The 26,839-nt window shown below is 62.5% G+C and overlaps 1 protein-coding gene across 1 annotated transcript; it reads left to right on the top strand.

Annotated features, from left to right (window-relative positions):
- On the top strand, positions 1–25,476 carry Itgb2 (integrin subunit beta 2). The gene is made up of 16 exons (XM_046438956.2): positions 1–252; positions 6,480–6,540; positions 6,874–6,962; positions 8,916–9,096; positions 9,844–10,014; positions 10,953–11,194; positions 11,566–11,721; positions 12,982–13,077; positions 16,162–16,251; positions 17,299–17,439; positions 18,613–18,800; positions 19,788–20,032; positions 20,838–21,057; positions 21,242–21,444; positions 24,469–24,635; positions 24,847–25,476. The coding sequence occupies exons 2-16, from the start codon at positions 6,483–6,485 to the stop codon at positions 24,907–24,909; spliced, it is 2,310 nt and encodes a 769-aa protein (XP_046294912.1). The 5' UTR covers positions 1–252; positions 6,480–6,482; the 3' UTR covers positions 24,910–25,476.
- The last annotated feature ends 1,363 nt before the right edge of the window (positions 25,477–26,839 follow it).

The following is a 26,839-nucleotide window of genomic DNA, read 5'->3' as shown; positions in this document are numbered from 1 at the left end:
GGGCTGTCTCTAGTCCCGCCTGCTGCAGAAGGTGAGCAGAGAAACTGGGGTGAGGGGCCCCCAGTGGGGCAACCAGCCACATGTCACTCTGCTTCCTCTGAGGAGCTGACTGAGAACAGGAAGCATCGCGCCTCACAACTGGGCCTTCACCGTGTCCTCCAGAGGAGACCGCGAGCCAGCCTGGCGCGCAGCTGGGCAAGCCCCAGCCAGTCCAGCCCTACACAGAGCCGAGGCCGCCAGGAGACAGAGTGAGTGAGTACGGCCCGTGGCCAGGATGCTCCTAAGGGACACTCAGTGCTCGGCTTTTCTCGAGTAGCGGCTTCCTGGGGAACAACTCCCTGCGACTCTGGGCCTGGAGTGGGCCCTGGGGACCTGTGCAGGCTCCCAGTCCAGGGCGTCCAGCGGGAAGGGGTCCTGGGAATGTGAGTCCAAGCCCCTTTAATGAGACCCGGCAAGGGGAGGTGGCCTGCCACTCAGGGCAGAGCTACAGGAGGGCCAGGGGCACCTGTAACTGAGGAGCCTCCGTGGTGGAGCCCGGCGGGTGGGGGAGCTGTGGGCAGGGAGGCGCGCTGTGGCCCACCTCCCAGGAGTGACACTGGCCCAGGCGTGGAGGAGGGGGCCAGACTGGGCAGGGACCGGGAGGAGGGGCGGCCGGGGCCTGGCTCCAGGTGGAACTGCTGGAGGGGTCCCAGGGGGGACCCCCGGTCTGGGCTAAGCCTCTGGACTGTGACGCCTGGGCCCAGCCTGGCCCAGAGCATTCAGATGAGGGAGGAAGTCCTTCGCCCAGAAGAGGCCCTCGCAGAGGTCCCTGAGCAGTGGTGGCTGAGCCCACGCCTCGGGCCCTGAATCCAGTGCCTGTTGGGGGTCACAACCCAAGTAGGACCAAGGGGTGGACACCCGACAGGGCCCAGACCCATGGCCACCTGACCTTCATGGGGCTGCGGCATCCGACAGACCAGGGTCCTCTGAGGTTGGGTCTCTGCTCTCAGGCACCAGGACAGGTGGAGCACCCAGCCACCAGGGCCGCTGTCTCTGCAAGAGCACACGGGCAGTTTCTGAGGGCAGCAGAGAGGCAGAGAAGCCCGCTTCCTATCCGGACTCCCCTGCTGAGCCCAGCTTGCTCAGCTCAGTGGCTGCCTGCCCCAGGTGGCATTCACACCGAAAGGGGCACACAGGCAGGCTGAAGTCACAGTCATCCCGGGCCACCTGGGAGAGAGCCCGAGGCAGCAAGGCCCCTCACGGGAAGTTCTGCAGAGGAGCCTCCTTCCATCCGGGCAGGGGAGGGGGCTCTGTGCTCACCGTCTGGAAGGGGCGTGAGTGAGCAGACCCCTGGCCCCCTGGGACTCAGTTTCCCCAACTGTGAAGTGGGGGTGGTCCAGTTGTCAAACTCCAGCTGCCTCACTTCCCTGGGGAAGAGACCCAGGGACACCTCGGGCTCCCCGGACGGCTCTGTCCACTCAGGCCAGGTGTTGTCCTGCAGGTGACAGGTGGCTGAGAGGCCTGAAGGCCATGTGCAGCCTGGGCCTCTGCTCTGTGGAGAGGCCCCCTGCAGGCCCCCCTTTCTGCAGTGACCGTGGTCCCTCCTGTAGCCACGTCCCCAGTGGCTTGCCAGTGCAGGTGTGGCAATGCCAGGTTCGCCCTCAGGTACAGGCCAGGCTGCGGAGAAGCCCCACTCAGGGAGCCCGCACCTGGGTGGCCGGCAGTCCCTGGTGACCCCCGGAGACACCCTCTAGGTAGGAGGCAGAGCCCTAACTGTGACCAGTGTCCATTCTCCTTTGCACAAACTGGATCTCAAGGGGGACCACTGGTCCCCTCCTGGACTCTGCTGGAGTGTGCAGGGCCATGAGCCTTCCACAGCAGGGGCAGCAGCAGGCTGAGGGCGGGCAGCCGGTGACTGTGAGCCCCTTGTCCCAGCCTCCTGGGCTGCAGCGGGCGGTGCTGACAGGGCCTTAGCTGGCTGGGGCCAGCCTTGACTCTCCAGCCGGCCTGTGTGGTCAGCCTGGCAGGAGTTTGCCTCCACTCTGGCCATGGCTCAGAGCCCAGTCCTTGCCAGGGCAAGGGGCAATGACTCTTTGCTCCTGGGCAGGAAAGTCGCCTTTCTAAGGGACACTTTCTTGGGGCAGGACCTGTGGCGTGGCCCAAGTCCTTGGACAGGGCTAGTGTCCAGAACCCACCCTGTGCGTGAGCAGCCTGTCGTGAAGAGGTGATGTGTGAGGCCTGCTCTGTGCGCACCCCCGGGGGCCTCCTCCCGGCCCTGAGGCCTTCCAAAGGGGGTGTGTCCACACTGCTCCCTCCCCCGGGGTCAAGGCAGCAAGGATCAGAGTCAGGGAGCAAGAGACCTGGCCGGGCTTCTTCATGAGACTCTCAGAGCTGTCCCCTGTCCTCCCAGTAGAATAGGGAGCAGGCACAGAGCCCCACCCAGGAGGACATGGGGAACTCGGGCTAAAGCCAGCAGGGTGGACCTGCAGGTAATGCCCAGTCCTATTTCTGTACAACCACCGCCCCCTGCCTGGAGTTGACCCTGACCTTAATGCCATGGCCTTGGCCTTTCACAGCCTTTGCCCCTCCCCCAGCCATGACTGGCCATGACCTCACTTCCTGTTGGTGAAAGACGTAGGGCAGGGCTGGCCTCTGGGATGCCCTGGTCTGGCCAGTCTGAGACCTCCATTCCCAGGGCATGCTCCCGCTGCTCGGGGGAGAGGGTGTCGGGCTTCTCTCAGTCTCCGGGGCTGGGGTGGGCAGGGACTCAGCCCTGCGGCAACAGTCCCGCCCCCTGGAGTTTCAAGCACCGAGGTGCCGGGTGTGGGCCTTTTGGTGTGAGGTCCGAGCATCTGGAGTGTGATGGAAACTCGGTGGAGTGGGGACTGTGGGCCTCAGCAGGGGCAGAGTCCATGACCCGCCAAGAGCCTGGACACCCAGGCTGCCCCATCCCTGAGGGGTGTGTGAGCAGGTGCCAGTGGGCCCTGAGGCCCCATTTGGCCCTCCCCGTGATGTAACTGTCCCCAAACACGTGGGCAGTAGGGAAAAAAACCTGGCAGGTTGGGAATCTGGGGAAGTGACTCCAAATAGGGCCCTGGGCACTGTGGAGCTCAGGGCTGTCAAGCCTACAGCAGAAAGCCCAGACGGGACAGCGGGGAACATCAGGAGCGCTCTCGCTGCCTCCCTCGGAGCTGGAGATGACCCCTGCCTCTGCCGTCCACCCGCTCACTTTCCTCCATGAGCCTGAGTGGCCTCAGCCGTTGGTCATGCGTTTTGTTGCTGGGCTCGATTCTGCAGGGCGTTGGTGATAAAGGCTAAAAATCTCCAATTTGACAGCTGCCCGAGCGAGATCCAGGTGCTGCGTGGGCAGGCCGGCGTGGGCGAGGGTGACTTCTGTTCATTTCCCAGAGTGGTTCTGCTTTTGTGACTCTCCCGCCCACCACCTGTGGTCTTTCCTAGGATATGTTGACCCATGCAAAAGCTATGAGTGTCTAAGGTCTCTTCAGAGATGAAGATCACCCTTCACCTTTTACACTAGATATTAAGTAGCTTCCTTTATGCAATTTTTAAAAAATGTTTATTTTTCAGTTGGACACAGTACCTTTATTTTGTTTATTTGTTTTTATGTGGTGCTGGGGATCGGACCCAGGGCCTCGCTCATGCTAGGTGAGCGCTCTCCCACTGAGCCCCAGCCCCAGCCCCCTGTTATGCATTTATGATGCACAAAATTTGTCATATTCAGGGTCCACCATCTTCTTGGGTTTTCCCTCGTCTGAGACCACATCTTCCATTTCCTGATTGTTTTATTTCTTAAAACTGATCTGCAGGTGTTCATTGCCGTTCCTTTATGTCCACACAAAAGCTGTGGGGCTGCTGCCTCCCTGGGTTCCGGCTTTAGCTTGTAGAGGACGGCTGTCCCTGTGCTCGGGTCTCATAAATATGACGTCTCTCCTTGTCTTGGGGTCTTCACTGGAGTGTTCTAAATGGTGATTAATATGGGTTGGAGGTTCATTTTCCCCCATTTGGTCAGAAACCGTGGCTCCTAAAACGGCAGCCGCGTGACTTCACGGCGTGTTCTCGCCTCACAGGCACCTGGGGGTCGCCCTGGGGGCTGGGGAACCGTCTCTGCTGCCTGTGTTCCCGTTGGCCCTCTTGCCCCCCAGATCTGCCCAGAGCCCCTGTGGCCACCCATCGGTGTTCCAGCCCCTGGAGCCAGCTGCTGACCACTTCTTTCGTGTGTGAAGCAGAAAAGATGCCATCGTGACCCCCCAGTTTGGGGAGAGACCTGGGGGTTGGGGTTGTGGCTCAGGGGCAGAGCACTTGAACGGCTGTCCCTGGGCTCAGGACAAGCAGGTGGACAGGCAGGTGTGAGGACCTGGGTTTGATCTTCATGAAAATAAATAAATACAATAAAGGTCTTGTGTCCAACCACAACTGAAAAAAAAAAAAAGGTGGGGGAGACCTGTCATCGCAAATGAGGGAGCGGGACGAGGCCATCAGGACCCGGCTTCCTCCCCTCTCCACCCCTCCCGGCACCTGGGCCCCACCTGACGTGCTTATCTGAGGGGCGCTGACCCGGCAGCACAGGTGGCTTCCTTCTCCGAGCAGGACCCTCCGGCCAGGCTCCGATGCAAAGTTCTCTGGGGCCAGCGGAGCTGGGTTTTCTCAGGCAGCTTGGCTTAGGGTTCTGCAGGTGGCCAGCCTGTGTCTGTAGCGGGAGCCCTCCCACCAGGCTCCTACCCTAACACCTGTGTCCAGCCCTCCCACCAGGCTCCTACCCTAACACCTGCTCTCCGCCCTCTGCGGTCTTGTTCAAGTTTCCTTACCTCCTCCTCTCTTTCTCTTTCTTTTTTTTTGTACTGGGGACTGAGCCCAGGGGTGCTCTGCCCCTGGGCCACCTCCCAGCTCTTTTCATTCTCATTACCATGGGCCTCACCCAGTTGCCCAGGCTGGCCTTGAACCTGCCATCTGCTACCTCCACCTCTGGGTCCTGGGACTTGGGTGCAGCCCCTGTGCTGGCCCTGTGCGAGGTGGGGAAGGGTCAGTCCTGTTTCTCCAAGGGCCACTCAGTTCCCAGCTTGCTACTTGGTGAACTAGGGTCCTGGTTTCCGGCGTTCCTTTGGGGTGGGTGGTACCCGGGCGGCTGGCCCGCGGCAGCACTGGGACTTGGTGACACTTACCACTTCCTGAGGTTGCTGGGTTCCGATAGCACCCTCCCCAGCGGGTGGGTGGAGGTCAAGGGCAGCTCTGATGCAAAGGTCTGGCAGGTCAGTGGCTCCTGGGCTTCTCAAGTAGCCTCCTGTAGGGCTTTGAACCTTAATCTTGGCAAGGGACGCACCCTTGTACCCAGGAAGGTTCTGCCAAGCCTCCCAGGGCTGCAGGGGCTGGGGGTCGGCGCTGCTACTGCCTCCCACATGGAGGGAAGCCTGGCTGCCCAGCCAGTGCTCAGCCCCACCTCTGGGCTCTGCCTCTCCTCCGGGAGCTTGGCCTTCATCCATCTACCCACTGCGCTCCCAGATGCACCCTTGGTCTGGCTCCACTGTGGGGTGGGTGGGGCTGGGGGGGCTGACTATTCTTAGCAGCCTCCAGCTCCCAGTTACCTTGGGGCCTTTCATGGTGTCAGAGTGACAGGGAGGTGGTGGCCCTTCCCATCTACTTCCTGTGGTCAAGGTCAGGACTCTGTGGTCTGTGGGTTGGTCTTGCTGTAACCAAGTTGTGTTCCCCCTCTCGGGGGTGCATGGAGGTGCTGGGGCACCTGCTCACATCCTGCTGCCTAGGGCCCCCGTTTCCCCACTTGGGACCCAAGGAGTTCGCCTGCTGGTGGTCATGAGTGTTGTATGGGGAGGGGGCCCTTCTGTGGTAGCCCAGGAGAGAGCACGGTGTTTAAATGGGTCCCTCCCCAGAACCAGCAACGGGCTCACCCACTGCATTGCTCGGAGCAGCTGTGGCCTCACAAGAGGGGACCATCTGAGGGCTCCTTGCAAGGCCCCAGTCAGTTGAGGGTCGGGGCACAGTTGTGGTCCCCAGACAGGGCAGCTTTGAGGTGTGGGTGGAAAGGTGGGACCAGACACAGCTGCCTCAGCTTGACCCCCGTGTCCCAGGTGGGGAGATGCCGGTTCGGGAGGCCGGAGCTGGGGTGGCCCCTCTCCTGCTGCCGCCTCAGGAAGCCAGACCCAGTGGGAGTTCTGCTTCTGAGCCCAACGGGAAGACATCTCTGAGCCCTGATTGCAGTCTTTCTGGGGAGGGAACAGGGCCATCTCCCAGAAGACGGGGATGTGGGGCTTGGCAGGGCCACTGGTCTGGGGGAGCCCCACCCAGAGTGCCAGGGGTAGATGCAGGGTTTGGGGGAGCAAGGGTGAGGACAGGTGCATCAGAGTCCCACGGGCCACAGCACCGATGAGCACTGTCCCCAAGGTAACCGGGCTTAGCCAGCACGCCCAGTTCTCACCCCAAGGCACCACAAGCAGGACCCCTCAGTCACCCAGGCCCTCCCTCCACAGGACATGCTGGGCCGGTGCCCCCTGCTGCTCTCCCTGGTGGGGCTGCTCTTCCTTGGGTCTGGTGAGTTTGGGGAGGGGTGTAACTACACACGTGGAGTTTCCAGATGGGGAGGAGCGGGCTGCGGAGTCGCACGCTCCCTGGGAGGCCGAGGAAGGACCCCACACTGGCTTCTGCCCCACAGAGCCGCAGGTGGTGGCTCTGATATCCTCCTGGGGATCTGCTCTGCACCCCGACATGGGGCGACTCGGAGCCCCTCCTGGGCCCCTGTAGAGCTGCAGACGCTGCCTGGCCCCGTCCTCTCCCCAGGGCCCCCTCCACCCTCCTGCTGTACTCACCCCACACGGTAGGCCAGGGTGGACACGGGGCCACTCACCTGCCTGTCCGTATCCCCAGCCCTCTCTCAGGAATGTACCAAGTACAAGGTCAGCACCTGCCGGGACTGCGTCCAGTCGGGGCCTGGCTGCGCCTGGTGCCAGAAGCTGGTAAGAGCCACATGGACGCCTCTGCTGCCCTCGCCCTTCCTGCCCTCCTGGCCTGGGCCCCATCCCTGCTGCTAAAGCCAGGGACAACAAGGGTCACCATCTCCAAGTCCTGGAAGGTGGGGAACAGAAGCAGCTCAGAGGCCACGGGATTGTTAGTCTGACAGGGCTGCCCTGGGACAGCCCAGCCCCAGCCCCAGCCCCAGCCCCGTCCCCCGCCCCAGACCCAGCCTGTGCTGAAGGCCTCTCTGTAACTCAGGCAGCACCACTATGGGGGAGCCCTGATCAAGGCCATGGGAGATAAGCTTCCCCAAGTGGACAGATGCAGCACCAGGTGTGGGGGGGACAGTCCAGCCTCAGAACGTGGTGAAAAGCCGGACTCTGGTGGGATCTTGCCCCCTCTCCTCTCAAGTCACAGTCTGTGTTTCAAAGTGATGACCTCAGAAGGGAATGACCATGGCCCGCGGTGGCCCTGCCTGGCGGGAACCTCCAGTCCCTGAGCCCCAGGCTTCTGGTTGAGGTACACTTTGGTCACTGTGGTAAGGTGGCATCTGCCAGGCTTCGCCACACCATGCCACTGTCTGCCCTGGCAGCTGGCAGCGGGGCTGGCTTGTGGGGAGGCCTTCTGAGGCTGGCAGATATGGGTCTGCCCCCAAACCAGCACCGGCCAGTAGCCTACGCTCTGTGAGGGCTGTTCACACTGTGACCGCCCTATGGCCCCGGGTGGCACAACCCCTTCCCGTGGGCTCTGTACCTCTATATTTCTGAGCACTGTCTTGCTTTCTGGACTGACAGCTGCCCCGGGTCTGACCTGCACTGCCCTTGCCCTGGCCCCAGAGTCTGCACTTTTCTGAGGGTCCCTGGCTCCTTCTCCTGAGCAGGGGCCTCCAGCCTCCTCGGCACATCTCCTGTCACTCCCAATCCTGACACGTGCAGAGAGAGGCTTTAGAGTCACCAGCTGTCACTGCAGTGACACCCACATAGAGCCCAGTGCTGCTGGGGTCATCTGTGTTCTTTGGCCTGAGGAGTGTGGTCCAAGCCTGGGTGTGGACGTTCCTGGGCAGATTGGAGCCCCCGCCCTCCTGAGGTCATTCTGGTCATTTGAAATAAAGACAGGGAGGCTCACTTGTTCTGTCTGGGCTGCATCTGAGGTTTCTTTTCTCTTGTCGATCGCTTGTAGTTCTCAAGGACGCAAGGCATTAACACAGTGTCACAGGTCAAACGAACAGGGACACGCTGCCCGGGAAGGGTCAGCCTCCCTCCCCCCACACCTGCCGGCACTAGCCCACCCCATGCTTCTGGGCTGTTCTGAGTGCACTGTGAGAGCGGCGGCTCATCCAGTCTCCTCTCAACGCTCTGTGATTTAACAGTTTTGATGCAGCGGGTGCTGGCCCAGGGCCAGGACCAAACACGCCCGTGTCGGGATCCAGGGGCCTCTGTGAGGACAGAGTGATCGAGCCCCCTGGGCCCAGGACCCTGCTTCCCTCTGTCTGCATTTCCCACTGAAGTGCCAGGACGTTTGCGGGGGCTCTGTCTGTGGCCCGGGGTTCCTGGGCTGCCCGTGGCTGCCCGTGGCTGCCCGTGGCTGCCCGTGGCTCGAGCTCCCTGGGAAAGCCGCTCCCTGGGAAGAGGAGCTGCTGGGGAGGCCCTCAAGGCCTGCTCCCTGCCCTGGGGCCAGCTGCCGACTCTCTCCATCAGCCTTTGGGCAGGAGACTGGACCCCAGGCGTTTTGCTGGGGAGGCCGAGGGTGGGGAGTGGTCTGCTCCCCAGGGTCCAAGTGTGTGCTGGAGCCCAGAGAGAGGCTGCTGGGAGACGGTCAACTCCTCCGCGGACTCTGTCCCAAATTCCAAGTGCAGTTGAGGGGGGGATAGGGCTGGGTCTTCAGTTCCAAGGGTCCAGCAGCCCCCTGCAGCCCTGCTGTGTGGCCCCTCCCGACCCGTGACTGCCCCCTCCCAGAACTTCACGGGGCAAGGGGAGCCCGACTCCGTCCGCTGTGACACCCGGGAGCAGCTGCTGAAGAAGGGCTGTGCGGCTGATGACATAATGGACCCCAGGAGCCTCGCCGAACCCCAGCAGGACCTGGAGGGGGCCTGGAAGCAGCTGTCCCCACAAAAAGTGACACTGTACCTGCGACCAGGTAGGCTGGGCCTAGGCTGTGCTTGAGCCGGCACCCTGTGTGTCCAGGAGCATGGGCCCACTCCAGGTGTTAGGGTGGACCAGGTGTGAGGTGGGTCGGGGGAGGCTGGGGCTGCTGGGGGCTGCTGGGGGCTGGCCAAAGTCTGAGCGCCTCCAGGTCCCCGCTCTGTCCCCAGGCAGGTTCCCACCCCTCCCCACTCCATGTCTGCACTGGGTGTCTGGTCTCCCTCTCAGCCCTGTCTTCTGTCTGTTTTTAGAAGGAACATTTGGAAAACAATGTTCTCTCTCCCTCTCAACAAGCCTGGAACTTGTGCCAGAGTTAGGGCTCTGATAAGTCCTGCAGTCAAGAGACTGAGGGACTGGGGAACTAGTGCCACCCACAGATGGGCCACACACCGGCTTCAGAGCACACCCTGCCCTGCTGTCCGAGGAGCAGGTGTGGCGGAATGAGCCCCAGGCCTGGAGCTGGCAGCCCCCTTGGATGGGCCAGTGGCTGCGGCTGCCCCTTTGATAAGGAGCCACCTGGGGACCTAGTGCCCTCCACAGCCTACGTGGGGGGAGGGCTCGGTGTTTGGATGCGGCCTGGCTGTCCTGGGTCCTACCCACAGCCTCCGGAGGCCATGTGAAGGGCGGTCTGGAGGGCCTGGGGGTGGGGACGAGGGCCAGCAAGGCACAGCCAGCTCATGACCCTTGAGATGCCCTGGACGAGGTGCCAGGAGCCTCTTGCTGTCTCTGTCCCTGACGGCAGGTCAGGCGGCTGTGTTCAACGTGACCTTCCGGCGGGCCAAGGGCTACCCCATCGACCTGTACTACCTGATGGACCTCTCGTACTCCATGCTGGACGACCTCATCAACGTCAAGAAGCTGGGCGGTGACCTGCTCCAGGCCCTCAACGAGATCACTGAGTCCGGCCGCATTGGTGAGGCCCTCGGCCACCGCAGGCCGTGCTCAGCCCTTCCCCGAGGCCTGGGCAGCTCTGCCGCCCACACCCCTCCACACACGCAGGACCCCAGGTGCAGGGACCTGGGGCTCCAGACATGGCATCCCCAGCACACCCGTGGGGCCAGAGTTGGGTCTGTGTCCCCACCAGGCGCCGCGTCCAGTCACTGGTGCCCTGAGACTCAGGGACAGCACCCAGCGCTCCTCTTCCCCTCCTCAAACTCAGGGCTCCGTGTGCGCCAGGCAGAGCTGCGCCACCGAGCCTCTCCCCAGCCCCTTTGTTCATTTTGTGATACGTTTAAAAGACAGAAGTCTCACGGAGCTAATTCCTGCGACTATGTGAACCACGCAGCAATCACAGCATCAAAGAAATAACCACGGTCAAGTCTGCAGGCTGAGGGGTCTCAGACTTGACAGCTTCCGCCACGTCCATAAAAGGCAGGCCCGGCCGGCCAGAGGGAGGGGTGAGGACACCTGCGGTCCCCACCAGTGTCATCCTGAACAGCCCTGCCTCAGCCTTTCTGAGTCTGTGAGGGCACCGGGGATTGAACCCAGGGACACTCGACCACTGAGCCACGGCCCCAGCCCTGTTCTGTATTTTGTTTAGAGACAGGTCTCATGGCGTTGCCTAGGGCCTCACTGTTACTGATCTCGATCCTCCTGCCTCAGCCTCCCAAGCTGCTGGGCTTACATTGCCTCGGTCCTGATGTGCACACATGAACACACTGACGCATGCTCACACATGTGCTGGTCATATGTGCGCGTGCACACAGCTGCTACACCTATGAGACACACACGACCACAGGTGCCGCCGTGTTTCTCCTGGGCCCTGCCACAGGATAGGGAAACCAAGGCTGTCTAGGACCCAGCCTGCCACCTGTTCCCCTCACCTGCCCACCTCGTGCCCTGTGCCCTCAGGCTTCGGGTCCTTCGTGGACAAGACAGTGCTGCCCTTCGTCAACACGCACCCCGAGAAGCTGAGGAACCCGTGCCCCAACAAGGAGAAGCAGTGCCAGCCCCCGTTCGCCTTCCGGCACGTGCTGAAGCTGACCGACAACTCCAACCAGTTCCAGGCGGAGGTCGGGAAGCAGCTCATCTCTGGAAACCTCGACGCTCCCGAGGGCGGGCTGGACGCCATGATGCAAGTCGCTGCCTGCCGGGTGAGGCCCTGCCCCTCCAAACCCGGCACCCCAGCAGGCGCCACAGGGTCGCGTGCCCTGGCTGGCAGCTCATCTCAGGGACCTCCGCTGGCCACCACTGGTGGCCGGGGCCTGGGAGGGCAGCCGGCCTCCCTGCAGGAGAGCGAGGTCTGGTGGCTGTGGGGTCTTTGGCCTCGAAGGCGAGGAGCGAGACCAGGCACGTCTGGGCCCAGCAGCCCTGTCGGGGCTCTCGGAGTCGGCTTTCCCTCGCCTCACTCGTTTGCGGGGCATCCTAGGCGTCTGCCGGGGCTGGCTGGGTCCTGTCTCTGCTGTGAGACCCTGGGGTGGACCCAGCCTGGGAGCGGGCATGACCCCTGCTGCCTTCTCCCCAGGAGGAAATTGGCTGGCGCAACGTCACAAGGCTGCTTGTGTTCGCCACTGATGATGGTTTCCATTTCGCGGGCGACGGGAAGCTGGGTGCCATCCTGACACCCAACGATGGCCGCTGCCACCTGGAGGACAACCTGTACAAGCGCAGCAATGAGTTTGTGAGCCTCTGCGGGCGGGAGTGGGGCAGGGCTCTGCTGAGGGAGGAGGCCTTGAGGACCTCAGGCCCTGGACATCACCTCCTTCAACCTGAATACCAAGTCTGAAGGAGCTTCCCAAAGCCCTGAGTGGCCGCGGTGAGGTCCCTCAGACCCTGCCTCCGGCCAGGCAGCCCTGACCCTCACCCCCAGGGCATGGGCCCTGCAGACAGGCTCCAGGCCCACTGTCCCCCTGGCCGGTAAGGTCAGGTGCAGGAACTGACCCTTTAGCCCCAGGCTTCAGCCAGGGCCCCCTCCCTGTCCTCAGGAAAGGCTCGCCAGGGCTCGGTGTCCGTAAGGTCAGGCAGTGGCGACCCAAAGGAGGCAGATTTAACAAGGCCACTGAACGAGGCTTTATTGAGACCCCACTCCCGGGCAGAACTCTCGGACCAGGAGAGTAAGAAGAGGGTCTGAGAAGAAGTGCTGGGGGCTCGACCCGGCTTAGGGCAGGAAGGGAAGGGCTTGGGGCAGGAAAAGGGGTTTTCAGAGCCCCTTGTCCCACTGGAGTTGGTCGGGGGAACTGGCTGAACTCCAGGATTGGCCAGGAGACCCTGCTGATGGACAGGCGGTTCTGTGGGTGCCTGACTGGGGTTCATTTCGCTCACGCGGGCTGTGTGGTGCTCTGTTCCCAAGTCACCTTCATCCACCTAACAGTGTCCCCACCCCTGGGCGGCCCATCCCTGCCCTCCCAAATGTGGTGCAAAGGGTTTTAGAGATGGTCGGCTCAGGGGCCCCCACCTGGAGCCCACAGACTCTGAGGGCTGTTGTGGCTGTGATCCACATGTCCTGACCTTGATCATGGTCTCTGTCCAAAAGTGAGTGTCCTTTTCCCATGCAAGTGGGCGCCACTGTGGTGAGCAACGTGTCCCAGACTCTGCCCCGGTAGGGCCCCAGGTGTTCCCCAGCCCGCACGGCGGCACAGACGCCCCACAGTGCTGCTCACACACTGGTCAGTGTGGGGAAGGTGGAGCGGCCACGTGCCCTGGCACAGCCATTCTCCGTGTTCTCCGACTGTGTCTCCTCTCTGCTTTGCCACCTCACGCCACCTCTGGGCACTCTCTTGGACCCTGTCCAGAGGAGGCATCGTCCACGACACGGGGACGGGCAGGGCCTGAGCTGGTGCTGGTGCCCGGGGGCCTAGGCCACTTGCCTCCTCCGTGTGGCCTGGGAGGCTTGTCCCCAGCCTCGGGGGCCAGCTGTCTGACTGGACACCCCTCTCCCCAGGACTACCCTTCGGTGGGCCAGCTGGCACACACTCTGGCTGAAAATAACATCCAGCCCATCTTTGCAGTGACTGAGAGGATGGTGCCAACCTACAAGGTCAGTGGGGCTGCGTCCTGGGCCAGTGGGGTGGGGGCCGGGTCTTGTCAGCAGGAGGATGACAGCCCAGCACTGCCACAGCGTCCCTGGGTCCTGCTTCTGTGCACTGCTGTGTGGGCGTCCGTGACCACGTATGGATGTGACCGGAACAACCTAAGGCTGAAGTTCCCTTTAGGGGATGTGACCCTTCCATGGGGACACAAGGACCCCGCCTACCATCAAGGCCCTATGCTGACGGAGGTGTCTCCTTTTCTGCTGGATGCAGCAAGTCTCTTGTATCTGTGGATCCAATTTTTTGTTTTGGGGAAACTTTCTTGTTTTCTACCCACACACCTTCGAACATGGACACTTTCACCAAGAAAGATATGCACAGGCAGATGGCACCTCGGTGAGCAGGAGCCCGAGCCTGTCATGCTGTGCGCCTCCCCTGGGAGCTCCCGCTGTGCTGGCCGAGAGCACCTCTCTCCCCTCGGTGGGCTGGGCACACCTTCTGTGAATGCCCGCGAGCAGGAGCCAGGACCAACACAGCCGGCCCTCGGCTTTGAAGCAGCCGCCCAGCGCTGGGGAAGGAAGCATCCCCCACCTGTGCCTCGGGCTGGAGGGCACAGTTGGAATCAGGCCCCGCTCCCCAGGCTCGGTGTCTGAAGAGCCCTTGTCCCCTGACCGCCATGGAAACCTGGGGGGAGACGCCCCCGTCTTCTCGGGAGTCCTCAACCTCTCAACTCACAAACCAGGGGTCTGGCCTCCACCCACGCATCTGTGAAGAGAGTATCGATTGGATCCAAAGGCGTCCCGGAGCGAGGAGCAGCTGGCCGATGTTTCTGATGGTCAGGGGGGCTTCCTGCAGCCCCCTGCTAGACCTGTGGCACCATCTCTTTCTGTCAGGGCAACAGCCAGGCACTGGCCGACCCGTGCCTTGTCCCACATTTCCGCTGCTGGTGACCCATGCCTGGCCTGGTGTCAGAAGGCAGCCACATTCTCGGGTGGCGTCTCCAGGGGTCGATGCCCAGGGATTTGGTAGATGGACCGCGAGAACTAGCCTCACAGTCAAGCTGTTGCCTGCAGGATGCAGACTGAAACCAGGTGAAAGGCCCCCGGGGCGGAGTCCAGGACACGGGGCTCCCTCCCCACGCAGGCGTGGGCACTACTCAATGCTCCCAGCAACAGCATGTGACCACACACAGGGGCCCTTGCCATGCAGCGTAGTGCTCCCCAGCTGCGGTCCCCAGGGTTTTTATTCAGGTCAATTGCATAAACATGGCTGATGACTGACCTCCAGCCCCTTGGGAAACCAAGCCGATCCAACCTGGCCCAAGGTGCCCCTAAACCACACTGTTGGGCTGCCTGGAGTGGCCCCAGCCCAGGCAGGACATTCTGAGGTCACCTCCTGGGGCCAGCCGTGTCTACAGTGCCCTTTACCCTGCAGCAGGGATTGGGTACAAGGGGAAGTGCTGCACCTCACTCCTAGAGGAGCCCTCTGCACCCAGCAGCTGCCCGGCACCTGGTCCTGAGGCCAGAAGGAGACGGTGCAGGAGGCCTGAGCAGAGGAAGGTGATGTGGCCATCGTATTTATGCAGCCTAATGACCAGTTCTTCAGAGCGGACAGGCCCGGACGGCCAGCCTCAGGTCCCAGCTCCATTACCGCTGGGCCACCTGGGCCTGTTTGTTAGCATGAATCCTCAGCTTCCTCCATGAGGGGTGACAGTACCCCTGGAGGACGCTCACAGTTACCTGAGCTCCCCCGCAGTGAGCTCAGAGGGAAGAGTTATCCTTGGGTGGCAGAGACCTTTCCTTAGCTGAGACTGCATCCCAGTCACCTCCAGGGGACAAACGTGAACTCCAGCTGTGTGCCTCTGCCCTCCCGCCTGTGCTCTGTGCTGCCCCTCTGCAGGTCAGGGCTGAGGGTGGACGTAGAGTCTGGGCAGGAAGAGCACACAAGGGCTGCCCGGGAAGGCGGGTGCTTTCATAGAGCGCTCACTGTAGAGCAAGGGTCACGCGTCACATGCAGTCACAGGTATGAGTCACACACGGCCGAGGTGTACGGGGGCTGGCAGCCACCGGCATTCCCGCGGCCAGGTGTGCCAGGCTCCAGAGAGGAACAGGACACTGGGACACGGGGTGGGGCAGGTGTCCAGCCAGCCCTCCAGAGTGGGTAGTGGAGCTTGCCAGGCTGCCAGGACCGTGGCTCAGCTCAGCACAGGGCAGACAGCGGGCAGCAGGCAGGAGGACTGCCCGCCATCAGGACATCACAGCCCCATGTCTTCACCTGCCATGTCCCCTCTTGTGGGGTCGTAGCTGGTCCCAGTGCTCTGCAGGCATTCCAGGGAGCAGCAGGGTGCAGACAGGAGACCCGAGTCCCAAGCCCACCACCTCGGTGCCTTGGGGTCACAGGCCTCCTGAGCCTCGGTTCTTGCGGTGGTCAAGGCCACAGGGAGTGTGTAGGGCAGAGCCCCCCAGCCCTCCTCAGCGTGCGTTTCTGTGGGAGCCGGGGACTGGACTCCACTTTGGCGTCACAGAGGGTGCTGGCCAGGAAAGTGGCCCGACCATCAACTGTGTGCTCCTGGGGGCGGAGCGGGGGGCGGCGACTGTATTTTTATTTTGAGAAATCGGCACAGCACTTGAACAGCGCCAAGGTGGGTGTGGGAGGGACTGGTCCATCTGTTGTCCAGGCTCCACGTGGCCCCCACCATGGACACTTTGGACAGCAGGACTGGTCTACCAGAGCTGTCACAGGGTTATGCACACAGTCCCTGTCAAAATCAAACCACACCCACCACACGCTCAGAGCCCCCCCCCCCCCCCGATTCCTGCTCGCGGTGCTGGTGTCTGGGCTGGGTGTGCTTCTGTCTGCTGTGCTTGTGTGCTGGGGATGCCACCCAGCTGACCAGGGCGTGTGTCCCCAGTTCAGCCATGTCACCAGCTGCAAGTCCACCAGGGTACGAGCATTTAAACCACAGAACGAGCAGAGCCTCTGCTGAGGGCTGTCTCTCCCCGAGGGCCGGTTGGTCCACGGGTGCCACACATGCCAGGTGCTTGTGCACCGCCAGGTGCCAGCTGCCCCCTGCCCGGCCTTTTCACCCACAGAAACTCACAGAGATCATCCCCAAGTCGGCCGTGGGGGAGCTGTCTGAGGACTCCAGCAACGTGGTGCAGCTCATCAAGGATGCCTACAACGTGAGTCCCCTCCACTGCCCCGCAGGGTGGGCCGGGGCCCTCGGGTGGCCAATCCTGTCCTCCCAGCTGCTGGTCAGCAGAGGTGAGGGAGGGGCTGCATCACAGGGCCCAGCTGTGGCCTCCTGCAGCCCCTGCAGGCCCACTCAGCCTCCTGGACACAGCCAGCTCTGTGTCCTCTCAATAATGGTGTGGCTTGTGCCACCCCAGACCCCCAGGGACCCTCCCTGAAACACAGGCCCCAGGCCCTTGTCACCCAGGCTCTGCTAGCTGGTGGCCATGAAGTGGGATGTGGACGGCTGGGGGTCAGATGTGGCATCCCAGGTGGGATGGAAGCCCTGGAAATCATCATGGTGGACCCGGGTCCAGCCCTCGAGGTGGAGTCTCTGCCTGTCAGCCCTACCCCTCCCTGGGCAAGCCCCTCAGGGGTCCTCGACCCTGGTCCTCCCCCTTAGTGTGGGTCATCCACCTGCAGCCCAGGATTGCTCCCTGGGGGACCCCTGGTCCTTGTGGGCCAGGGCATGCACCCGAGTGGTGCCTGGACACAGGCAGGCCAGGCCTGCGGCACACAGCAGGCAGCTCCCCTGAGCGCTGCTGCCCCAGATTGAACAGAGGCCTGCAGGAGGCCCGTTGGCCTCTCACCTCTGGTGAGCTCCGAACCCCAGCAGGCCTCCTGTGCCCTGGCCACTGCCTGCGTCTCTGTCTTCACATGAGGACTGGGTGAGCTCTGCCGCAGCTCTCCTCCTGGGGTGGCCCTTCATCTCTCTGTCTCTGTCCACGTCCGTCCCCCCATCAATCTCTCCTGCCCCCTGTGCTGATGCTGGGATTCGGTAGTGAGAGGACATCCTCACGGGGCTCAGGGCCCGGTCCATGTGGGTCCTGGCAGGTGGCCTGTCTTGCTGCCCTCCAGTCCCTGGCACATCCTGCTGAGCTCCTAGTGGACCTGTGTGTCATTTACCCATGTGGGGCTGGGAGGAGAGAGGCAGGTCCACGGCCAGCAGGGCTGGGCAGCGGGTGGGAAGCGCCCTGAGCAGGCCTCTCTACCTGCAGAAACTCTCCTCCAGGGTGTTCCTGGAACACGGCACCATCCCCGACACCCTGAGGGTCTCCTACGACTCCTTCTGCAGTAACGGACAGTCACACAAGGGCCAGCCCAGAGGGGACTGTGACGGTGTGCAGATCAACGTCCCGGTGAGCCTGGCTGGGGTCTCGGTCCCTCACACTAGGAGGTCAGCTAGGGATCTCGTGACACCAGCAGAGGCTCCCAGGGGGCCAAGGAGAGGGGAAGCATTGTCCCCCAGCCAGCCAGGTGTTCCCACCTTTAACATCCTCTGATGAGGCCAGAGAGGCCCCCGTGAGAATGTGCCCAGTGCTGGGGAGAGGACGCAGGGAGGGCACCAGCAGGTTTCTCAACACTCCTAAGAACCCCAACTCCCTGGTGCTCCCCAGGGTAGAGGAGGCTCTCACAACGACAGCGCCCCCTGGGGGCAGCCAGTTGTCACGCAGAGCCGGGCAAAACGCCGTGAAAGTGACCAGAAAGTCACCGAGTTCCCTAATGGTTCAGATTTAAATCGTCATCAAGTTATTCATTTTTTCTTTTTTCTGTGAACTAATATTTATCAAAATGTCTGCTTTTATTGCATTTTTAAATATGAGCCTGGACTTACTTCAGATGCTACTTCCTAGATGTTGCTTATGAAGTTCTACCAGAATGTCCCCCATGCCCTGCGGGGGAGCATAGTTCTAACTTGCAGCTGTTAGTTATGCATTTTTACGACATTCCTGCTCTATGTTAAAGTACTGTGCAAAAATCATTCGGACCCATCCTGGACATGGCTGAATTTGACCAACGCTGTGGCCAGTGGTGGCGTCTGCCCTCCTGGGCCAGCATGTACAGGGCCTTCTGCTGGGCTGGGGCTGACTGCGCACCTTCGTGCCCCTGGTTGACGGCCCCTGGACTGGGGCTTTCCCCCTTCCCGGGCTCAGAATGTAGCTCCACCCCAGGCCCAGGACTCCCGTGGGACTCTGTCAGCCTAGCACACTGGACTTATGGACGGGATACGTGGACATGTTGTCCCCACAACTTGGCCCTTCACCCTGGTCTGGGCCTTGGCGCACTTGGTGATGGCAGAGCCCACGGGCCTCCCCCGCCTGGTCCACGGCACTGACCCCCGAGCACCAGTGCTTCCTCTTTCTTCTCAGCTGGGGACAGTCCACATGGCCTCCTTCCCAAGTTAATCTGAGAGGCCAGCACCCTCCATCCACACAAGCCCCATGTCCCCTGAGGCTGGGTGAGGGGACAGAGGCAGGCTGTGACCCTGGTCGCCTACGGTCCCACCTGAGCACTGCCACTCCTCTCGGCAGATCACCTTCCAGGTGCGGGTCACCGCCACCGAGTGCATCCAGGAGCAGTCCTTCGTCATCCGAGCGCTGGGCTTCACGGACACAGTGACCGTGCAGGTCCTGCCCCGGTGTGAGTGCCGGTGCCGGGACCAGAGCCAGAACCGTGGCCTCTGCGGAGGCAAGGGCTCCCTGGAGTGCGGCGTCTGCAGGTGAGGCGGGCGCAGGTGGCCACGGGACCCCACCCACCCTCCCCAGGGCAGGAGGAGCCCTTGCTCTTGCTCCGGAGCCGGGGCGACCCTCAGCAATGCCACCTGGGCTCCACTCTCAGCCCCGGAGCGTCTAAGGCCGGAAAGCGGCTGGCAGAGGGGCGGGTGCTCTCACCAGAGGACAGAGACTGCCCTACGCCCCTGGGCCAGCCGTCCACCCACCCCATTCACCTCCGCCTCAGCCCCAGGGAGCCTCCAAGCAGAACCCACAGCCCTGGGCTGCCCTGGCCGTTCTGCTCCCCACTGTGAGGGGGCACCAAGCCCAGGCAGAGGGCGGAGGGCTGGGGCAGGCCGCGGAGCCAGGAGGTGACCGTCGGCCCCAGCAGCCGCCCCTGCTCAGAGGGGCCAGCTCACCCTCTGGCCCCTGTTGGTAATGTCCATCCCCCGCACACTGCCCAGGCTGCCCACCTTGGGGCTAGACAGCTGTCAGAACTGCCAGGGGACCTGCCTGTTTGTCACCACCACCTTCTCCCTCCTGACTGCTTTCCTGGTTTTCGCCTCCTGTGGTGCTGTGTCCCCGCAGGCCTGCACTGTCCCCCCACATGGCCCTGTCCCCGCAGGCCTGCACTGTCCCCACCCCCTCTTCAGCCCTGTCCCCTCAGGCCTGCACTGTCCCCACCCCCTCTTCAGCCATGTCCCCTCAGGCCTGCACTGTCCCCACCTCCACAACTCTGTCCCCTGACACAGCAGAGCAGTGTCCTGGCAAGGCAGCAGGGCCACGTCCAGCGGCCCCTGAGGCTCCGGTCACCTGTGGGCAGACATCACCCCTGGAACAGGCTGGCTCTGTGGGGAGCCTGCCCGAGGCCTGTGCTCACGGGCCAGGTCAGGCACGGTCCCCTCCCGGAGTCCTTGCCCAGCTCGTGGTGGGAGCAGGTGCCGTGTAGGGCAGGTCCTCGGCCCACCCCGGGGCCTGACCTGCGCCCTCTGCAGGTGTGATGCTGGCTACATCGGGAAGAACTGCGAGTGCCAGACCCAGGGCCGCAGCAGCCAGGAGCTGGAGGGAAGCTGCCGGAAGGACAACAGCTCCATCGTGTGCTCAGGGCTGGGCGACTGCATCTGTGGGCAGTGCATCTGCCACACCAGTGACGTCCCCAACAAGGAGATCTTCGGGCAGTACTGCGAGTGCGACAATGTCAACTGTGAGCGCTACGACGGCCAAGTCTGCGGTGGCCCAAGTAAGTGGGCTGAGTCACCGACAAGGACCACCAGTGGGGCTCTCGGCCACTGGCCCCAGGAGCCTGAGCAGGGGACACTGGGGCAGGACCTGCAGCAGTCCTCCTCTCTGCCAGGCCTGTTTCTGTGTCCATGAGGGGGAGGTGAACTCGCAGGAGGGTCCATGGGCGATGGTCGTGGTCTGACCACGAGTCCCATTCACAGTGGGATGGGAGGCCTAGAATGGCCAAGTGGCCATGCTGCTGGTGGGGGCCAGGAGGGCTTGCCCAGGGACTATTACTCAGGCACTGGTTCACTGCATCCCCAGGGCCCCGGGGGGTTCAGGAGCGGAGGGGAGGGGAGGCAGGGCAGGGGAGGAGGCCTGCGTGCAGACTCCCAGCTGAGGCCGAGCTGGGGTGGGGGAGCCGGGGCAGGGGAGCCGGGCTCAGGCTGCACTGTCCCCTCAGGCCTGCACTGTCCCCCACACGGCTCTGTCCCCTCAGGCCTGCACTGTCCCCCCACACGGCCCTGTTCCCTCAGGCCTGCACTGTCCCCCCACACGGCCCTGTCTTCTCAGGCCTGCACGAGGGAGCCGGGGTGAGGGAGCTGGAGTCAGGGAGCCGGGCCGGGGAGCCAGGGCGAGGGAGCTGGGGGGAGGGAGCTGGGGCTGGGGAGCCAGGGCGAGGGAGTGGAGCCGGGGAGCAGGGGGCAAGGGAGCTGGAGCTGGAGCCAGAGAGCCGGGGGCGAGGGGGTGGGGGGACCCAGGGAGCCGGGGCCAGGGAGCCACCGGGCAGGATGGAGGCTGCAGTGGCCCCTGCTGTCTTCCAGAGAGGGGGAGCTGCTCCTGTGGCCAGTGCCACTGCACAGAGGACTTCGAGGGCTCAGCGTGCCAGTGTGGGAAGTCCACCGCAGGCTGCCTGAACGCTGCGCGGGTGGAGTGCAGTGGCCGCGGCCGGTGCCGCTGCAACACGTGCGAGTGTGACCCTGGCTACCAGCCACCCCTGTGCCAGGACTGCCCGGGCTGCCCCTCTCCCTGCAGCATGTACATGTGAGTCCCCCGCCACAGCCTGCCTCCCTGCCAGGACACCTGGAGAACACGCCTTCACAGCCGTCCTGTAGGGTCCCAGCAGGCCCCACATGCCCCAACATGTGCTTGCACCCCATGGATCTCTGCACCCTGCACACCCGTAGCCGCCGCACACACCCACACACCCCCTCTGTGTCCCCTGCAGCTCCTGTGCCGAGTGCCTGAAGTTTGAGAAGGGCCCCTTGGAGAAGAACTGCAGCACAGCGTGCAAGAGCAGCCTGCTGCCCAGCCGCCCTGGGCAGGGCAAGGCCTGCAAGGAGAGGGACTCGGAGGGCTGCTGGATCACCTACACACTGCTGCAGCGGGACGGCAGGAACCGCTACGACATGCACGTGGACGAGAGCCGAGGTGAGGCCACCTGCGCCCGGGCCCAGGGCAAAGGCCCTGCAGTGGGAGGGTCTCTCTTCCTGGGGCAAGGCGAGCTGTGCAGGGCAGCTGGCCAGGAGCGGTGGCAGGGCAGACTGGTGCGTCCTCCTGCCCTCCCAGGGACCTCTCCTTGAGTCCTCTCCAACTCCACAGCGTTGGGCAAGGTGCGGCCACAGGGGTCCCAGGGCTGGTGCAGCTGCATGCTGGGCACAGCACCCCTGGGTGCTGCATGGCCAGAGGCCATCTCCCACCTGATGTGGGAGCCATCAGCTGTGTCAGGGTCCCCACCTGGAGAGTCCCAGGCACTGCCACCCCTGATCACTGCCAGCTGTCCCCTTGCCCCCGGCCCAGTGACACCTGTGAACTGAGGCCCTGACCTGGACTTCTGGGTCCACATTCTAAGGGGCTACCTGGCACAGGGCCACCGTCAGGCACAGATGCCCAGTGCAGGGTGGGCTGTGGCCACTGCGTTGGGGGTTCTCCTGGAGGGAAGGATGAGAGCCTTGGGGCAGGGAGGCGGAGAGTCTGGTTGGGGCAGTCCACTCCGGGTCAGGGGCCTAGGAGCCTGGGAGGAGTCCAGAGATCCTGCAGCAAGGCGGGTCTGAGGAAGAAGAGTGGACCTGCAAGTGTGGTTTTCCAAAGCCCGCCTGGTGGCCAGGTGGACACCATCCTGTGAGGGCATGAGGTGGACACTGTCCTGTCAGGGCTGGGTGGACGCTTGTGTGTCAGGGCACGAGGTAGATGCTGTCCTGCCCTGCTGCACCCTCTCACCTCTCTCTGAGCCACAGCTGCTAGTAAGGAGATTCCAGACAGGCAGGAGCAATGGGGGATGCAGACAGACAGACGGACGCAGGGAGAGAAAAGTGGGGCCAGATGGCAGCCCGGCTTCGACGGAGTCTGGCCGTCCCAAGCCCGCTCAGCACGTATGTCCCACAGCGTTCATCATCGGAGGTCATTTGTGGGAAGTCCCAGCGCAGCAGGCAGTCTGAAGCATGCAGGATTGGAAGACATTGGGTCATCTTGTTTTGCCCAGAAACCTCCATCCCTGGGAGAAGGTGCTGAACCAAGGTCCTGACTGCAAGGAGCCGCTGTTGTAGGGACAAAGGAGGCAGGGCACCCAAGACAGCAGGAGACAGTTTTACTTGGCTGCAGCCAGGTCCAGAGGGCACAGCTTTTGCTGTAATCAATCAATCCCCCTGAACCTCGAGTTCAGGGAGTTTCAGAGTTTTATGCCCAGCGTGTAAGGGGAGGGGCTCAGAAGTTCACAGTCTGCAGAAGTTCACATAAATCAGCTTTTTCTCTCACTGTTCTGGGCACGTTAACCTTCAAGGACCACACCTGAGAAGGGGGGAGCTGCTTCTCCCCTCTCTTTCCTCCCCTGCCAGCTGTTACCATGGAGCTGTTACCATGAAGACTGATGCTCAGGATGTGTGCTTGTAACTTATCTTAGAAATGTAGACATCTCTGTGAAGCCCAACTCAAGGCCAGAGCCTTGTTTGCACATTTCTACAAACTACTATACTGGATACATGTGTGAAAAGCTGGTAAGGGGTGTCCAGCACCTGGAGTGCAGGTGTCTTCCCAGCCAGTGGCCAAGTAAACAGGGTGACATGAAAATAGGAAGTTTATCCACATTGGACTCTTTCTCAGGGACTCTTTTGCCGACAGTCCTAAAGTCAGCCATGGTGGAGAGGGCTTTTCTGTGGAGAAAGGGGGTGCCACTTCACTGTGTGCCTTGGCACGGAGCCTCCAGGGCCCGTGTCCCCATGGCAGCTGGGCATCTGACCTGCACCTTTGCACAGACAGTTCTCAGCCCAGACACAGCCACGAGAGAATCAGAAAGACCGTGATCCGGACCACCACTCCACACCGCCAGGCCTGGGGTGCTGCCCTGTCAGGGGCTGGGTGGGTACAGGGTGTCAGGGCTGCGCTGGGCCAAGGACATGGAGAGTGGAGACGGGCGCAGTGGATGGGGAGAGTCTGGGCTGTGGACAGAGCCTTCTCTGGACGGCACATGGTGGAGGATGTTAGGAAGAACGGTAGGTAGAGGGTCCTGGAGCCCAGGAGACGGAGTGGGCAGAAGGGTGGGAGGTATGTTGTGTGACAATGACCAAAGATGTTGGGGATGCTGAACCTTCACCTTAGGGTTTTAGGTATGCAGCACCCCACCCATTCCTGCTGAAGGGACAGGGCTGGGCGGCCACTCAGATGGCCACAGGAAGCCCAGGTCAGCAGCACACGGGACTCTTACTGATCTGAGACCTGGAAGCCCCTCCACAGAGGGGAATGTGTGGAGGCGGTGGGCTCAGACCTCCCTGTGCCCTGTCTGCAGCTCACAGCCCATCCTCGGGCCTGGGCTTCAGATCCAGCCGCCCACATAATGGCCATCTCCAGGTTACTCTGATGGACAGATATGGGCTCATGGTTCAGGGCAGCTTCCAGCCAAATTCTTTAAACTCTGAGAAGACCGTAGAGCTCTCTGTAAAGGCACAGATGGAGCCACAGAAGTCATTGTTGGGGACCCAGCAAATCGGGGCTTGCCCTAGAGGTTCCTGCCTGGGTTCCAGGGCCCCCAGCAGGAGCCACAGCTGCCTTGCCTGCCGAGTGCAGGTGCTGGTCCTGCTCTGGTCACCACAGACACCTTCCCTGGTGAGCCAGCAGAGCTCAGGAGCCCCCAGAGGGCTGCCAGGCGGCTGGGCCTCGGGCACCCTCCCACCTGGGTGCCAGTGCAGACTCCGCAGGTCCCAAAGTTCAGCAGGTGGTGGCCCTGTCCACAGGCTGGCATCCTGTCCAGGCTCTGCTAGGTCGGCTAGTGACCTGGCCTCGCCTTCTTTGTGAACAAGGGGCCATGCCAAGTGGCCTGTGAGTGTCCTGGTGGGGGCCAGGGCCGGGCTCTCTCATCGACCTGTAGCAACGTGATGGAGGGTGAGCCCCACGTGGGGACCTCCATGGGACGAGGCGCTGACCGGCTGAGAAGACTGATGCTCAGGATGTGTGCTTCCTCAGAGTGCGTGAAGGGTCCCAACATCGCAGCCATCGTAGGGGGCACTGTGGCAGGGGTGGTGTTGATCGGCGTCCTCCTGCTGGTCATCTGGAAGGCCCTGACCCACCTGAGTGACCTCCGGGAGTACAGACGCTTTGAGAAGGAGAAGCTCAAGTCCCAGTGGAACAACGTAAGTTGCTGTCCTTGGTGGTCCCCACAGACCCCGGGCCCTGTGACCCCGTGCTTGCTGCAGGCTGTCCGGGCAGGTCTGCACGCACCCTGCCCCAACAGCCTGTCCCCCAGTGATTGCGTGAGCCCAGGCTCTGCCCTGCTCACCCCCCAGTGTTGACCCGGTGCCCGGGGCATCTGCTCTAAGAATCCACGTCCACATTCCTCACCAGGACAACCCCCTCTTCAAGAGCGCCACCACGACAGTCATGAACCCCAAGTTTGCGGAGAGCTAGGAGCCCTTGGGGAAGAGGAGGCTGAAGGACAGAGCAGAGGGGACCCCAGAGCACGTCTCCACCCTGCGGCCTGACTTGGCTTCCCCTGTGGACCAGAAGTCCGCTCTGTTTCCCTCTGCCTTCAAGTGACAGAGGTGGCCAGGGGCTTGCGGACTCCTCTTCAGGGACAGTCTCCCCCCACCTGCTGTCTTCCCAATGCAGCCCGAGAGTGAGGCCTCTTAGGGGGCTGGTGTGGCTCCCCGTGGGGGTGGGCAGATTCCTGGCCTTTCACGTTCAAGGTGTCACAGTCCTGTGTGTGGAAAGAACACACCCCAGGAGGCTGGGCTCTGGTGTCCCTCCTGGCCTGCACAGTCCTGGGCTCTGTGCTGCCTGCTTCCACAGGAGGGATAGACCTGCCCACCCCTTGGGCTGCTCCTGTTCTATTCTTTCTCCCCTGCTGGCCACGCCCTGCAGAAGGTGGCCTGCTCAGGTGAGCCCAGCCTGAGCAGCTGGCTCCCCCTCCCAGCTGCCAGGTCCTGCCTCAGCCTCTCTCTCAGGCTCCAGCATTCCCCAGCCTCTTTCTCTAGCCTCCAGCACTCTTCAGCCTCCAGCACTCCCCAGCCCCTCTCTCTAGCCTCCAGCACTCCCCAGCCTCTCTCTCTAGCCTCCAGCACTCCCCAGCCCCTCTCTCTAGCCTCCAGCACTCCCCAGCCCCTCTCTCTAGCCTCCAGCACTCCCCAGCCCCTCTCTCTAGCCTCCAGCACTCAGCAGTACATTTCTGCTGCTTACATATCACCCTTCTCAGGTATTTTGCGGCTGCTATAGGAACAGACCAAGGCCCTTATTTGTAAAGGCACATTTGACACAATCACCAAACAATAAACTTAACCATATTAGTGGCACCACATTCAGGAATTGGCTTTATTTTACAATACATTTAAAAACAATAGAATGAAGTTGAGCTGTTTTCTGATGAAGCTGCCTGTAGGCCACGCTTGTCCTCTGGTCCCTAAAGGTTGGCAGTTCCACTGTCCCCAGGCTGGCCCGCTGGGGGAGCCATCTCAGGTGTCTGCACACCTCAGGCCCCACTCCCTTCACTGTAGGCGCCAGCCCTTGCAGAGGCCTCCACCCACAGGCAGAGGTGGCGCATCCTACCACCCCCAAGCTCCCCTCCGGCCAAGGTCCCTTTGGGAGGTGCTCCCCCCAGCCCCAGGCCTGCACTGGTATCCTGGAGGGGGCGCACACCTCTCCTAGAGCAGACGGCGGCTGCCCTCCGTGCGGTCCAGCCTCACCCCCGGCTCTGGCCACAGCACTGCCTGGTTCAGCTTGTGGCCAGCTTGTGCCCCCCAGCCCCCCAGCCAGCTCCTGCCTTCTGCTCTAAGGACCGGCTCTGAGGCAGAAGCGAGTCAGGTCTTGTACTGTGCATCTGAACCAGCTTGGGGACAGCTGGTCCCCGCTCCTCTCAGGGGCTGACGACAGGTGGGTCTGGTCTTCCCAGGTCCTAGTCCAGCCCTGCACATGCTGCCGAGTGTCCACCCGCTTCCCGTTTGCCCAGGACCTGTTCCAGGCCAGGACGGCAGCAGCCCTGGTTCCATACCTGGCACCAGCCATCACGGGTGGTCTGAATGGCCCCTCCAGGACCTGTCCGATTGCCCTTGTGACCTGCTTGACCCAGGGCTGACACCAGAAGCTGTCTCTGGCTGACACTGGAAAGGGCAAGTCCCTGGCTTCTCTTGCAGCTCCACGACAGGGTACAAATGATGCTTTTGTCTTATTAAAAAGTCACCATGGGCCCTGAGGGAGGCTGGCTGCTCCCAAGGAATGGTGGACAGGCCCCATGTGGCACGAAGCAGCTCCAGAACCCACCGGGAGTGATCGCAGGGTGCGAGTGCGCCTCCTCCCAGCAAGAGCTGCTGCCCCCTGGGAGCCACCCCACACTCCAGGATGCACA

This window comes from Marmota monax, unplaced genomic scaffold, assembly GCF_021218885.2.
Source record: "Marmota monax isolate L192 unplaced genomic scaffold, Marmota_monax_Labrador192_F-V1.1 WCK01_AAM20220418_F8-fsc00125, whole genome shotgun sequence".
In the NCBI taxonomy this organism is placed as follows: domain Eukaryota; kingdom Metazoa; phylum Chordata; class Mammalia; order Rodentia; family Sciuridae; genus Marmota; species Marmota monax.
The sequence above is the reverse complement of the archived record's forward strand: the minus strand, read 5'-3'. Positions and strand labels throughout refer to the sequence as shown.

Coding starts and splice junctions, on each gene's coding strand:
- Itgb2 (XM_046438956.2), top strand. CDS start 6,483: ATGCTGGGCCGGTGCCCCCTGCTGCTCTCCCTGGTGGGGCTGCTCTTC. Junction 20,033..20,837: donor CCAAGTCTGCGGTGGCCCAA/GTAAGTGGGCTG, acceptor GCTGTCTTCCAG/AGAGGGGGAGCTGCTCCTGT. Junction 24,636..24,846: donor TCAAGTCCCAGTGGAACAAC/GTAAGTTGCTGT, acceptor ATTCCTCACCAG/GACAACCCCCTCTTCAAGAG.